This window comes from Nilaparvata lugens, unplaced genomic scaffold (genome assembly GCF_014356525.2).
Source record: "Nilaparvata lugens isolate BPH unplaced genomic scaffold, ASM1435652v1 scaffold6566, whole genome shotgun sequence".
In the NCBI taxonomy this organism is placed as follows: Eukaryota; Metazoa; Arthropoda; class Insecta; order Hemiptera; family Delphacidae; genus Nilaparvata; species Nilaparvata lugens.
This window is the reverse complement of record NW_024092316.1, coordinates 1-15768: the sequence shown is the minus strand read 5'-3', so window position 1 is coordinate 15768 and position 15768 is coordinate 1. Positions and strand designations below refer to the sequence as shown.

General features: G+C 38.7%; 1 protein-coding gene across 1 annotated transcript; it reads right to left on the bottom strand.

Moving 5' to 3' along the window:
- Positions 1–983: 983 nt before the first annotated feature.
- LOC120348957 lies at positions 984–6574 on the bottom strand (the record flags this gene model as incomplete). The annotated part of the gene is made up of 4 exons (XM_039445294.1): positions 6509–6574; positions 3859–4035; positions 2184–2494; positions 984–1257 (listed from the first exon to the last, which is right to left on the bottom strand). Coding segments are annotated over exons 1-4 (828 nt in total), but the record flags the coding sequence as incomplete, so codon positions are not given.
- Between the last annotated feature and the right edge of the window lie 9194 nt (positions 6575–15768).

Genomic DNA, 15768 nt, shown 5'->3' with positions numbered 1-15768 from the left:
CGATTTTCTGTTGATAATTTTTTCTTGTTGGAACTTTTATAGATTAGGATGTAGTAGCCCAATTGATATTGTTATGTGTATTAGAACTCATGAACTTTGCAGTGATATAAATTTATAAAATTTTATAAAATTATATATTTAGTGAATAATTATCACGGAGTGAGGGTTTACATTTATTTATACCACTTCGGGTTAGGGTGTGATTGCTTGATAGCCCGAAAACATAAATTTCTTCATAAATGATTTGTAGCTATAGTGAGTCCACGTTATAATGGCAGTGGTGATTTGCAATGTTTTTGCTATCCTTGTCTATCATTCGACAAAGCAGATGGCGCTATCTCTTTCACGCTTTGCGATGTTGCCACATCGTTTATCACAATGTAAAAATTCAACTAATTGACCAAATATTTCATCTCAATCATGAAAATTTATTATTACATCTTTAAAATATATTTTCTTGACAAATAAAATATGATTAACTATTTTCAACAATAATGAACAGTTAAATTAATCAGATATAACAGTATCAGCTGTTTGGTGGCAGGCTGAGATGTGGCAACCCTTTTTTCTCCTTTCTTCCTACACTGCCATTATAACGTGGATCTCACTATAGCAGGAGTGTATTGGTTTGAAAAATATGAGCTGTTCTAAACTGACAAGCACTGATAAGCGTTCCAACATTCCAATACGACTCCTAAAATATTCTCTAATTGGCTCATTCTCATCAACAGCTGATCGGATGAGGACATTCTATATGTCACAATGCGATGTTCTATCGAAGCCAATGTACCTAGAATGTCAGTGTATTCTAGGTACATTGAGGCTAATAAAGATTAAAGATATTCTATTCTATCATATGTTGGGATTTTGGGACGCTATTAAGTGGCGGGCCTGAGACGTTTTGGATTTTAATCTATTAATTACATTACCATCTTTCCATTATTAATTCTTTATTGTTTGAGGGTCTGTTACAGTAGACCTACCTGGAATGTGAGCGTGGACTTCAACCTCGCGAGCCGCTCATCGCGAGGTTTGCGCGTTTCGCTCGCCTCGACCAACGCCAGCGACTCGTTGAAACTATCCTCGCTGCTCGCCGAATGCAGGTCCGCTCCGCTCGCCGAGGCTCCCCCCGCTCCACCCCCTGGACCGCCCCCACCACCCACTCCGCTGCGCAGCTCCAGCAGCTCAACTGAGTCGCTTGCGTGCAGTGGGTCTCCCCCTCCTCCTCCTCGCCATGTTGAAGACGACCTTGGTGGCCTACAACACACAAGTCAAGGTCAAATTCAAAAAAGAATTTATTGCCTCAGAAAAACTAAAAATTATAAAAATTATAAACTTCAGGAAATGTCATATAAAATTGCTGTGATTTTTTGTAAAGTGTGAAGTTTTTAGCTCAAAAATTTCTAGTTTCATTCAATATTTGGACTTTTTGAATACGGTACGGTAATTATTAAGTTACTGTTCTGGTTTTTTGATTCCCGACTCTATTACTCAATAGTAACTATTTGATTCAAAATTTGCTCGTTTATCTGAGTATTGAAGAGCGTAAATTGTATTTGAAAGTGAAAATGACATAACCAACATTTTGATTTGGACAGTATAGTATAAATTGGAAATGGGACAGTTTTGGGCATGAGCCTGTTGTGCCTTTCCTCATGTTAAGTATTTGTACAAAATGTGATAAAAAGGTAATAGATGTCAGTTGAAGGTGATGATACCAGTTGAACATTTAAATCAATTGTTGTCTCATATAGTAATAGTGTTTATCAATTCTTACTTCAAGTAAAGTTCAATTCAAGATCTTCTTTTGTGGCTGTATTTTGGATTCTTGGGGGTGTGATCACATTGAATGCGTATACGTAAGTATATCTATATTCAACGTAAGTAAGTATGAATCATGCATGAGCCGAAAAACAAAATCTGAAAAGTGACACTAAAACGCGTTGTGACTTCTGCTCGCACTAAACGCAACCAGCAAGTGCAAGCGTTCAGTGTGAGTGTTCCTATTGCTCTTTCCAGATTTTGTTTCACATCTGCATGCTTGGTCATGCATAACCAAGCTTGCACTTGCACATATACGCATTCAATGTGATCAAACCCTTAAAAGAAGCACTTAGTTGACTTTTGTAATAGTAAAAGTTGTGCTTCATCGACTATTATGAAGTATTAAATCGATAATCGACCTCCTATCGACGGCACCAGGCGTCTGCACAATTGACACACGTTTCTTGTCGCCGCCCCCTTGTCTGGAGGCGTTTGTGACAGTCGGAGGCGGTGGTTCGGCGAGCAGAAAGTCGTTAGCGGTCCGCGACCGATAGGGCAGATGGCGGTAGTAGTCGTGGTCGGGAGGCCTCCGCTTCCCGCCCCCACCCTTCCGCCCCCAGAAGGGGCACCGCGACGGACAGATGCAGAGCAGGATGCGCAGTAGACAGCACAGCAGGCCGCCGAAGATGAGTGTCGGACCGATGAGGCGAAGCTCCAGTGTTTTGAAGCCCTGCAAACATCAAACCAAAACTAAGTTTTTCCTTGAATTTCAATTGAAACAAATTATCTATTGCCCAAAATTTGAAAAAAAACTATGTTCATTTGAATAAATAGAGTTTTGAAGCCCTAAAAGTCATACCAAAACTCAGAACATTTCCCACAAGTCTTAAATCAAATCAAATTTATTTTGTCAAATTGAAAACAATACAATCAATGAAGGCTATGTATGAATCATAAAAATAATATATATTAAATAATATGTATTACAGTGAAACCTGCCTAGTTTCTAGTGAAGTCAGCCAGAAAAAATATTGCATAAACATAAAAATTATGGATGGTATAAAAAGCCAACGCAAAACAGCAGCAGACTGACGTTTACAGGCAGACTGAGGAAAACTCGAAGGACTCCATGCAGACGTGAGCAGAGATACACAGACATTGCAGCATCTGAAAACTCGGGGAGGGATTCCTCTCTACTAGAGAAGGAGATGGAAAATAAAACTGGCAACTATGTCGTCTTATCATTTCCACTGACTTTACATCGAGAATCTCACAATAGATAAATTTGATTGGAGTATGAAGTTGACTGGGGGAAGGCCGTTCACATCGTAGCTTTAACCACGTCTTCCAAAAGACGTCGCGGACATATCTCCCAATATTAATCAATCTGCCCATTTCAAACCGGCGTAGCATAGTCGCGTATCTGGATAATCTACATAATCGTCGCTAATGCTGAATTTGCCAACGTAGCGTCGCTTCGTATCTCGGACATTGCTTGCGTTCTGAGCTGAACAATGACACTCGACCCCAGCTCAAACTGTAATCGAAAATAATAAGCTGGGATACGTATTACATCGCCCGAAGACTCCGAAGGCCACGGTGGTCTGAGACGGCCGTAAAGGGGATGTCAAATCTATACAAAGCTAGCAGCACTTGTGAGAGAATAAGGGCCAAGCCACAGGAAGAGTTTTTATTAGGCGTTTTCTTACCAGTCGGCAGGGAAGGAAGCTGGATTATCAACTGATCCACGAACGCCAATTAATAAGCTAATTTCCTTCCTGCCTATTTAAGCTTCCTGCTCTGCCTATATAGGTACGTCTGAAAACCGCTTTGTGTTCCTGTGGCTCATTGCAGATTTTGTTTCTTATCTACACGCTTGTTCATGCATTATCTCACGTGATGTTGCATCGATCATACCCAGAGAATTCTCCAGAAAATTTGATTACTCCTAATTGTATCTACCTAGAACTAGCACAACTCAATTTTTGACTAGCTAGAACTAATGGCTAGTTGGTAGCCACTAGATCCTAGTTTTTATTCAATCGACCCAATACAATGGGGTCAATTAGAATTGAACTGTGATGAATAGTTTACCTTTTCGCCGGTGCCAACAAAGGCGATGACCAATCCGATGGCGACTGTACCGAGTCCAACATAGAGCAGCGCATTGGCTGCCGCACTCTGCTCCGCCCCTCGACCTGCCGCCCCCACGCCTCCCGCCCCTTCGTCCTCGCCTTCCGAGCTGCTGCCTCCGTACGACGAGTCGTGGATCTGCAAACCAACAATCAAAACATTCAAAAACAAAAGAAAAGCAAGGTTGAAGAAAGTGTTCAATGTTTGATGTCTACTAGCTGTATCTGCCTCTGTAATTCGAAAAACTATCTACTTTCCAAATGGAAATTCACATCAAGAGAAACAAAGTAGTCTTCAATGAGATCTGTCAACGCTCTCAAAGAACCTTATTTAACTGGAAGGTTTTTAGGGACCTGAAATGTAACAATTTTTGTTATTTTACTTACATTTTCGAGTATCTTCTATATCATAATAAGAGTGTCCTGTACATGGAGAATACGCTAATTAAGAGAAATCTGATCGAATTTTGTGTGAGAATCATGAGGCTCTTAGCCATGTCCATACTGAACAAATGTTCGACATACATGTTCGGCAAACATCTTTTTCCATGAGCTCAGGAACAAACATTTAAAAAGTTTGGACAGTCATTGCTTGTCAAACAAAAAATTACTGTTTTTCCAAACATTTTCAGTGCTGACAGCTGTAAAACATAAAACCTGTTCTTCCCACTTTCAAATATTTTGTTTGGTGACGCGTCTACACTGGCTACAGGCGAACTTTTGTCAAACAAAATAAAATTTGCACAAACTTTTACAACAAACATGTTTGTCGAACATTTGTTCAGTGTGAACACAAATTTAGTTATTGTCATTAACAAGGAAATTTCATCCAAAATCAGTCACTTACACATGTAAAATTAGTGATTAACACTGATTAACACAGGTAGTTGACCGAACGAAGTGAGGTCTAAGATTCAAGTCGACGGTTTGGCATTTCTCTTAATGTTCAAATGTTTATATGTTGCGCATTTACGGCGAAACGCAGTAATAGATTTTCATGAAATTTGACAGGTATGTTCCTTTTTTAATTGCGCGTCGACGTATGTACAAGGTTTTTGGAAATTTTGCTTTTCAAGGATAATATAAAAGGAAAAAGGAGCCTCCTTCATACGCCAATATAAGAGTAAAAATCAGACTGTAGAATCATTCATCATAAATCAGCTGACAAGTGATTACACAGATGTGTGGAGAAGCCAGTCTATTGCTGTATTTCCATAAGGTCTATAGCTTCAATCAGGTACTTGTGGATGAGAATACTGCGTGAGGTCTAGTGTTCACAGAACTACTAGTAGTCCACTAGACAGCTGATTTATGAATAATCTATAGTCTGATTTTTACGGTAATATTGGTTAGTACCGTAACACAGATAGACATACAAATTGAACAATCCAATATTATTTTCAACTAACAAAGTTATCGTGCTCGTGATTTCAAAGATCATTGAATAAGTAAAATGACTGGAATAAATTCAAATGGTGAATATTCAATCGGAGAAGAGTAATTGATTTGAATAAATCATAACAGCATACTCCACCCTAATTAGATAGAGCTGTGTTCAGAATGAAACCTCAATTTGAATTTCAGTATTAAATAGATGGCGGCGGATGTGATCAAATTACCTGCCAACTAAACTTTGTCTGCTAATAAAACTTGCGACTTTATTATTAAGGTAGTTGCAGCAACTAGTTCCAAGAGTGTCATCTCCCGAGTGCACTTTGCTCAACTTGATAGTTTTAATTAGAGTCTGCTTACCACTTATTTCTTGCCACATAAATTTCAATTATAAGAGGAGCCTATGACGTGTGCTCGCCTTATTAAAGGCCAGGTACCTAACTTATCAGAAACCTCATTCTATTTTCTTTCTCCCACTCGTCCTCCTCCTCCTCCTCCTCCTCCTCCTCCTCCTCCTCCACCTCATTTTCCTTCGTAACCCTACATCTCCTCGTCTAAATTCTTCTACTTCAGGTTTATCGATTCTAGGTTACTTTTTCGATTCTGGCTTCTGCTAATTATTCATTATCAATCTCGTTTTTTCCTTTCCTCATTATCAATTTTAGTGCCGGTTCATTGTGTGTTTATTGTTTTTGAAGGGACAGACTCAAGGATCCAAAGGTTCAAGAGCCCCACACGTGTATTTATTCAATCATTCAGAATTATACAACTATCACCCAGGCTTACGCCCAAGACGGTTCCAATTCTAATTTATACAACAGTACAAATGTAGCTAGGTTATGTGCCACTTCCACATATTTTAATTACACACTAAGATACTGTTTATTGTTTTGAAGGGACGGATTCAAGTATCCAAAGGTTCAAAGAACCCCACACGTCAACAGAAGCTTATTTTTCTCCCAAGTAGTATGTTAGTTAGGAAAACCAATACCTATGTCCTTTATAAGAACCAGAAGTTTTTCCCTATACTAACATTCCATTCATCACTTGGTTGCAATCCATGTTGCGATCCAGTGTGATATGCATGGCAGTCTCTTCAGACTGATTAGTCCTCGTGACCTACGTGAGTTCCACTCCTGGCCTTCTTTGTAGGTCCTTCCGCTGAGGAACGGGCGGCCTCTAGGGCGCCCGGCCACCCTTGACTCAGCCTCTTGACCCACATTTGTGCCTGGTTTTTCACCCATCACTGGTCTCTTGGGCTTTTTCTTTTTGCCGCTCCGAAACATCGCAGGGTCAAGATGTTCTGCCTAAATGGCTGCCCTTCTTTGAGAAGTGGTGAGTTTTGGCCTCTCCACCCACAAACTCGTTAACTACGTGAGTTCCACTCCTGGCCTTTTTGTAGGTCTTTCCGCTGAGATAGGGGACGCCAAACTGCCTCTAGGGCACCCGGCCACCCTCGACTCAGCCTTTTGACCCTCATTTGTGCCTGGAGTTTCGCCCATCTCTGGTCTCTTGGGTCTTTCTTTTTGCCCCTCCGATACTGCCCTTATGGGGCAGATCCCGTGGTTTGAAGGCAAGGCAACTTCTGGAATTGCCTTGAGATCCATTTTAGTCGCCTCCTACGACAAGCATGGATACTGTGGGTGAATTCTGGTTTTCAACACATTCTTGAGTACGATGATCGACTCAAAGCTCCCCCAAACCACAGGGGGCAGTAGTGCCGGTTGCACAACAGCCGGTTAAATTTTAACCGTGATTAATTCCACGAGAACCAATCAGTTTTTTCAAAAACGCCTTCTCTGATTGGTTCACATGAAATTAATCACGGTTACTGTTGTGCAACCGGGCCTTATTGTTTTTACTCCATTTTCTGATTCATTCCACCCATTAATCCAATAAATGAATAAACAAATAAATTGATGATCATCCAATCTCACTTACTATTTCAATCATTATCAATATCATTATCTACCTCTTCTCCTTATCAATTTTCTTGAACCACAACTCCACCTTGTACCCACTTCTCTTCACTACTAACACAGCAATGCTGTATTCTGTGCTACTCATATTTATTACATTTTATTGTCATTTCTTGCTTCAATTTTTATTGTTATCTCTGCATATTTTGTATTGTATTGTTTGCTAACGACGAGGTTGAGTGGTAGAGTGGACAATATTGTCCAAACCTCGCCACGCCAACATAAATAAAAAAGTCATTCTATTCTATTCTATTCTACTAACTAGTATACTATCCCACTACTATAAAACTCTTCTTCTTGCCTGCCATCTATATTCTCATTACCTTCGCCTTCCCATCTTCTATTATATCCTCCACAGCACTAACTCCTCTTTATTATCAGCGCTCTCCTTTCAGCCGATGTAATCCGATCGTTTCCTTGCTTCCAAATTATCCGCCGTTCATCTCTATAATAGATTTACCTCTTTTCCTCCTTCTCCTCCTCCTCCTCCCTCTCCACCTACTCCTCCTCCACATCGTCCTCCTCTTTCTCCTCCACCTCTTCCTCTTCGACCTCCTCAACTCCTCATTCTCCTCCACCTCCTTCTCATTTTTCTGTCCTTTTCACTTATTAACTCTTCCTTATTCAAGCCATTCATCTTCACCCTCATCTTACCCCTTTCCCCCCACCACCACTCCTTCGCACACTGCCATTCAGCCGAAGCAATTTCCGCCCTCACACAATCAACATGACGTGCTTTAGCTTAGTAGCGTCTCCTTTTCTTCTTCTTCTTCTTCTTCTTCTTCTTCTTCTTCTCCTTGTTCTAGTTCTTGTTCTAGATCTTTCTGCTTTTTTCTTTCTCTAGATTTTCTTGTTGTTCTTCTTCACCTACTCCTGGTTCTTCTTTTTTACTTTCCTTGCCCTATTACCATAGGTAAGGAAAGTATTGCTTTCCGAAAAAATTAAGGTACCCCAATTTCTGAATTCTATACGTTTTAAGGTCCCCTGAGTCCAAAAAAGTGATTTTGGGTAGTGTGTGTGTGTGTGTGTGTGTGTGTGTGTGGTGTGTGTGTGTGTGTGTGTGGTGTGTGGTGGTGTGTGTGTGTGTGTGTGGTGTGTGTGTGTGTTTGTGTGGTGTGTGTTGTGTGTGTGTGTGTGTGTGTATGAGTGTATATCATCTATGGGATATCTCATCTCCCAATTAACGGAATGACTTGAAATTTGGAACTTAAGTCCTTACAATATAAGGATCCGACACGAACAATTCGATCAAATGCAATTCAATATGGCGGCTAAAATGGCGAAAATGTTGTCAAAAACAGGGTTTTTGCGAGATTTTCTCGGAAACGGCTCCAACGATTTTCATCAAAATTATACCTAAAAAGGTCATTGATAAGTTATGTCAACTGCCACAAGTCCCATATCTGTAAAAATTTCAGGAGCTCCGCCCCATCTATGCGAAGTTTGATTTTAGATTTTCAATTATCAGGTCTCAGATATAATTTAAACGAAATCTTTCGAGTGGAAAAGATCGAGCATGAAAATCTCTACAATTAATGTCCTGTAACATTTTCACCTAAAATTGAAAATAAGCTCGAAATTCGAGAAAATGTTATTATCCAATAATTGCAAACTGTTGATTCTTTTCAATCATTCACTATGAAGAGATAGCAGATCTCGTGTGTATCCAGCGTATTGACCTGTCACCAGCTGGCTCAGATCTTTGATCTGAGATGCGCGTTTACACTAGGTCAGGTGATCAATTTTCATAATGGGAAGGAAAGTTGTGTGAGTGCGCCACACCAGATTTTTTCTTCTTCTTTCCTATTGTACTTGTTCTTGTAAGACGTACAAAACGCTCGTATAAAATGAACGCTGCTATCCAGATATTGTCAGTTTGGTTGTAAGGGTAAGCATTCCTGACTAGCAATTGAGAGGTACGGGTTCGATTCCCGGGTGGCAACTAATTTTTGGATAGTAGTTCTCATCGAATTCCATCTAGCTGTTAACCCTGTTGTCAATGTCTGCAGTAGCAGAAGTCTTCGGGGTGATTTGCAGCATTTATTTAGGATTTTCGTAAAATAATAGTTATATATTAATTAGCATTTGAATAAATGCATTCTCTATTTAATTCTATCTATAACTGGTTGGCCGCTATGGCTTCGTATAAAATGAGCGCTGCTATCCAGATATTGTCAGTTTGGTGTAAGGGAAAACATTCCAGACTAGCAATTGGGAGGTACGGGTTCGATTCCCGGGCTGGCAACTAATTTTTGGATAGTAGTTCTCATCGAATTTCCACCTAGCTGTTAACCCTGTTGTCAAGTCTGCAGTAGCAGAAGTCTTCGGGGTGATTTGCAGCATTTATTTAGGATTTCGTTAAATAATAGTATTATTAATTAGCATTTGAATAAATTAATGCATTCTCTATTCATTCTATCCATAACATCTTGTTTTCATTACGCTCACTTCGAATAGTATCACTCCTGATCTAGTCCTATCAATCTTCCTCCACTCAAGTCCAATTATTGTGAAGGTGCCTACAGACTTATGCGCCACGAACAAGCGCATTCCACTCTCATCTGCATTGTATTTTCTGACCATATAATACAAAAATCTGGTGTGGCGCACTCACACAACTTTCCTTGAAAATTGATCACCTGACGCTAGTGTTCCCGCGCATCTCAAGTCTACTATTCAGTGATTTGAGCCAGCTGGTGACAGGGTAATAACGCTGGAGACACACATGAGGTCTGCTATCTCTTCATAGTGAATGATTTAAGAATCAACATAATTTGCAATTGAATAATCACATTTCTCGAATTTAAAGCTTATTTTCAATTTTAGGTGAAATGTTACTGAACATTAATTGTAGAGATTTTCATGCTCAATCTACTCCACTTGATTTTTTTTGTTTCAATGTATTTGAAGCCTGATAATTGGGATTCTATCTGCATTGATGGGGCGGAGCTCCTGAAATTTTTACAGATATGGGACTTGTGGCAGTTGATAGAGCTTATTGATGACTATTTTAGGTATGAATTTGATCAAAATCGTTGGAGCCGTTTCCGAGAAAATCACGAAAAACCCTGTTTTTGGCAACATTTTCGCTATTTTAGCCGCCATCTTGAATTGCATTTGATCGAAATTGTTCGTGTCGGATCCTTATAGCGAAAGGACCTTAAGTTCCAAATTTCAAGTCATTCCGTAATTGGGAGATGAGATATCGTGTACACAGACGTACATACACTCATACACACACACACACACACACACACACACACACACACACACACACACACACACACACACACCACACACACACACACACACACACACACACACACCATACAGACCAATACCCAAAAACCAGTTTTTTGGACTCAGGGGACCTTCAAACGTATAGAAATTAAGAAATTGGGGTACCTTAATTTTTTTCGGAAAGCAATACTTTCCTCACCTATGGTAATAGGGCAAGGAAAGTAAAAAACTCTTGTACAATTTGAAATACTGAGATTAGAACGCTGCTGACATATAATAATATATTCTGGTGTAAAAATACACCAAACGGTTTTTGAGGAGAACACTTGGTAGGGAAATAGATGAATAAGTAAATGTCTTTCGATTGAATGAAAAAGACTAAGAAATTGTCAAAAACCACAGATTTATTGATACTTAGAAAGACCGGTTTCGGTTATTATACCATAGTCAATCTCTGATATTCAATCATTGATAATGTCAGTTATCAGAGATTGACAATGGTATAATAACCGAAACCGGTCTTTCTAAGTATCAATAAATCTGTGGTTTTTGACAATTTCTTAGTCTTTTCATTCAATATGAATAATTACCACAATATCAACTTATCAACTACACAAAAAGTAAATGTCTTTCTATGAATGCGATTTCATGGAATTTTCTCATATTCCGATCGAAGTGTAGCAGACCTGAATAACATGATTGTTTGAAAAAGACAGGAGACATAAAGTAAAACAATTTCTCATAACAAGACAAGTCCCTGTAACCAGAATGTCAGCCACATCAACTGATCAATACAGTGAGACAGGCTGGTAGGGACAGTAAAACAATGAACAAGAAGAGAGCGAAACGACAGGAAAGTTTGAAAGCGAGAGAGAGAGAGAGTGAGTGAGAAACAGGAATTAACACCTGTGAGTAGCCTAGTGCTTAGAGCTTACAGGCTTGAGTTTCTAAGTCCAACTTTCCAACACAAACTTCCATGTACTGAGCGAAACAACAACAATATCTCAAACAACTGAACACTGAACTCTGCGAGGCTTTCCAATTGTTACGTCTCTCTCTCTCTCACTCTCTCTTATTCAATCAAATTCCATAAGTCTCTCTCTCTTTTCCTCTTTTCAGTTCAAGAACATTGGAAACGAACAAACTTTAAGCTAAGCCAGTTCCAAGAATTCCAATATCTATTGTTCGCTGTCATTTGGTTTTTTTCAGTAAGGTATCAGTAATACAACGTTCTACATCAAATTTTAAAATTAGAATATTCTCAACCTATTGATATTAAATTAGGCTGTATTAAAATGCGGTGAGCAAGGTCACGGTTACATATGCCGCAGAGGAATGGGGGTACCAATAGAGAGAGCAACTAGAATGCTTTCATAGATACTTTCCTAAAAGACTGTTTTGCTTACCAATGAACACACCTGATTATATATTGTATCTGGAGAGTGGGGATGACGTTTTATGGCTAGATACTTTGAGAATGAATGTGAAGTATATAGTAAAGACTATAAACCTACCTGAGTTCAGATTCACAGGAAGAATAACAAAATTGATGACTCAAAGCAAATGTGGATGATACAAGGATTGGAAACATTTATACATGCAATACAATATGGACTGGATTGATCCAGTGACCCAGCCGAGTTTATGGAGAAATGGATGTGAAATTAACATTGAACGGATACGTGACAGATTGATAGAAACTTGGTGGAATAGGGCCGCAACTTCGCAGTTCCACTCAATGTATCAGAGACTAACAACGTCGCATACAATAGGAAGAGATTATATTAATGACGAAAACAAGAGACGTTTTATCAGTTTGATATTCAGAGTGAGAGGGTCCCTGTTACCTTTGAATTTCAGGGTAGATAGGAATGACAACAGCTATATATGTTCACTTTGCAATAGCAGGGACATAGAGGACACTTCTTGGGTCGATGCACAGCACTGGCAGAGTTTCGGATGAAATGGTTCGGTCGCTGGATTATAGAAGAGGAAACTATACTTAGATACCTGAATGGTGAAAACTGGAAAAGATTGGTGGGCTATATTGACGAGGCTTTGAAGTATCGGGAGCAATTGGTTTCAGAATTCAATTACTAAGAACAACATGAGGGTTATATCCCATGACATTTATAGTACCGTAGAATTCTTGTAATTTATGTAATTAGAGATACAGTTATATACATTTTTTTGTCTCTCTTTCTCATTTTTATACTTGCAAATCAAACTGAATGTATTTATTAGGTAAATGATTGAGAAGTCTTGCTGCCATTTAGAATAATTATATGATGCGCTAAGGTCTGATGATGAATTTTTCTTTTCTAACATTGATAGCTTCCATTCAGAGCGATTGAATGCATAAGATGTTGTCCGAAATAATTATTTTAGAACTGATTCGAGAAATCAGCTTATCAAAAAATTGATATGATATGATACAGATAAACTACCAACTCTGGCTGACGGCATGTGCCATGCCAATTGAATTTTTGTTATTGTAATTGTGCTTTTTGTATGAGTATCAATAAATTCTTTATCTATCTATCTATAATAAATTTTTTTTAGAAATATATTGTGTATATCTTTTCATCTACTGCTTGATTAGGGACTTGCCTTGACCTCCAATATATTTTTAACTCAATAGGAATAGAAATAGAAATATATTTATTAGCCGATAAACATTTAACTAAAGTCGATTAGATTAACTATTGATTAACGCTCTGGAAGATATACATATAAGTAGATATAAATATATAATTGATAATTTTTAACAAGAATGGACATTTAATATTACATCAGATATCCAGGTATCTTCTATAGAAGGCAGTGGCAAGGCAGAGAATCGGCAACGCTATTCTCCCATCTTTCTCCACAGCCATTACAACGTGGACCGCTCATCCCATCCCCCCAAATCTCATCCAATTAAATTCTCGACAAAAAATTGCTCTCATCTCATTTTTCGCCCGTTTTTCCGGTGAGCGAAAACCCACTGAGTTTTGAGTCACACCGCGCCACAATATTTATTTAACGTCTCCTGGATTTAGTTTGTACGGCTTGATAGCAGCGTTAAACAAACTGTCGTTTCCTGAAACCAACTTCAAATTGCGTTATTTTCGGCGGCTAGACGGTTGGCGGATTCATGAACTCGATCCAGCTGTGAGGATATGTTTGGCAAGTTGGTCGTCTACTATCAGAGATCTAAGCTGAGACTCAGTGAGACCGTTCCATTCCCTGGAGTCTAGCCGCCGAAAATAACGCAATTTGAAGTTGGTTCTCAGGAAACGACAGTTTGTTTAAACGCTGCTATCAAGCCGTACAAACTAAATCCAGAGACGTTAAATAATATTGTGGCGCCGTGTGACTCAAAACTCATGGTTTTTCGCTCACCGGAAAACCGGCGAAAAATGAGATGAGAGCAATTTTTTGTCGAGAATTTAATTGGATGAGATTTGGGGGGATGGGATGAGCGGTCCACGTTGTAATGGCTGTGGAGAAAGATTGGAGAACAGCGTTGCCGATTCTCTGCCTTGCCACTGCCTTCTATAGAAGATACCTGGATATCTGATGTATATTAAATGTCCTTCTTGTTAAAAATTATCATTATATATTTATATCTACTTATATGTATCTTCCAGAGCGTTAATCAATAGTTAATCTAATCGACTTTAGTTAAATGTTTATCGGCTAATAAATATATTTCTATTTCTATTCCTATTGAGTTAAAAATATATTGGAGGTCAAGGCAAGTCCCTAATCAAGCAGTAGATGAAAAGATATACACAATATATTTCTAAAAAAAATTTATTATAGATAGATAGATAAGAATTTATTGATACTCATACAAAAAGCACAATTACAATAACAAAAATTCAATTGGCATGGCACATGCCGTCAGCCAGAGTTGGTAGTTTATCTGTATCATATCATATCAATTTTTTTGATAAGCTGATTTCTCGAATCAGTTCTAAAATAATTATTTCGGACAACATCTTATGCATTCAATCGCTCTGAATGGAAGCTATCAATGTTAGAAAAGAAAAATTCATCATCAGACCTTAGCGCTCATATAATTATTCTAAATGGCAGCAAGACTTCTCAATCATTTACCTAATAAATACATTCAGTTTGATTTGCAAGTATAAAAATGAGAAAGAGAGACAAAAAAATGTATATAACTGTATCTCTGATTACATAAATTACAAGAATTCTACGGTACTATAAATGTCATGGGATATAACCCTCATGTTCGTCGTCGTCGTCTTCCTACAAGGATTAGGCAATTTGCCTGTTCCGACTTCAAACTCACCATCACATCCATCTTTTACGGGTCTGCCCACACTTCTCCTCCCAACCGGTTATACACATGACTGCCCTGGGAATCCTGTCGCTCTCCATCCTTTCAACACCCTCATGTTGTTCTTAGTAATTGAATTCTGGAACCAATGCTCCCGATACTTCAAAGCCTCGTCAATATAGCACACCAATCTTTTCCAGTTTTCACCATTCAGGTATCTAAGTATAGTTTCCTCTTGTATAATCCAGCGTCCGAACCATTTCATCCGAACTCTGCCAGTGCTGTGCATCGACCCAAGAAGTGTCCTCTATGTCCCTGCTATTGCAAAGTGAACATATATAGCTGTTGTCATTCCTTTCTACCCTGAAATTCAAAGGTAACAGGGACCCTCTCACTCTGAGTATCAAACTGATAAAACGTCTCTTGTTTTCGTCATTAATATCATCTCTTCCTATTGTATGCGACGTTCTTAGTATCTGATACATTGAGTGGAACTGCGAAGTTGAGGCCCTATTCCACCAAGTTTCTATAAAAATTTTTTTTCAAATTTATTCACTCGAAATTCATACAAAATATTAACAAAAATATTATCAATCTGTCACGTATCCGTTCAATGATAATTTCACATCCATTTCTCCATAAACTCGGCTGGGTCACTGGATCAATCCAGTCCATATTGTATTGCATGTATAAATGTTTCCAATCCTTTTATCATCCACATTTGCTTTGCGCCATCAATCTGTTATTCTTCCTGTGAATCTGAACTCAGGTAGGTTTATAGTCTTTACTATATACTTCACATTCATTCTCAGAGTATCTAGCCATAAAACACCCTCCCCACTCTCCAGATACAATATATAATCAGGTGTGTTCATTGGTAAGCAAAACAGTATTTTAAGAAAGTATCTTTGAAAGCATTCTAGTTTCTCTCTCTGTTGGTACCCCCATTCCTCTGCGGCTATGTAACCGT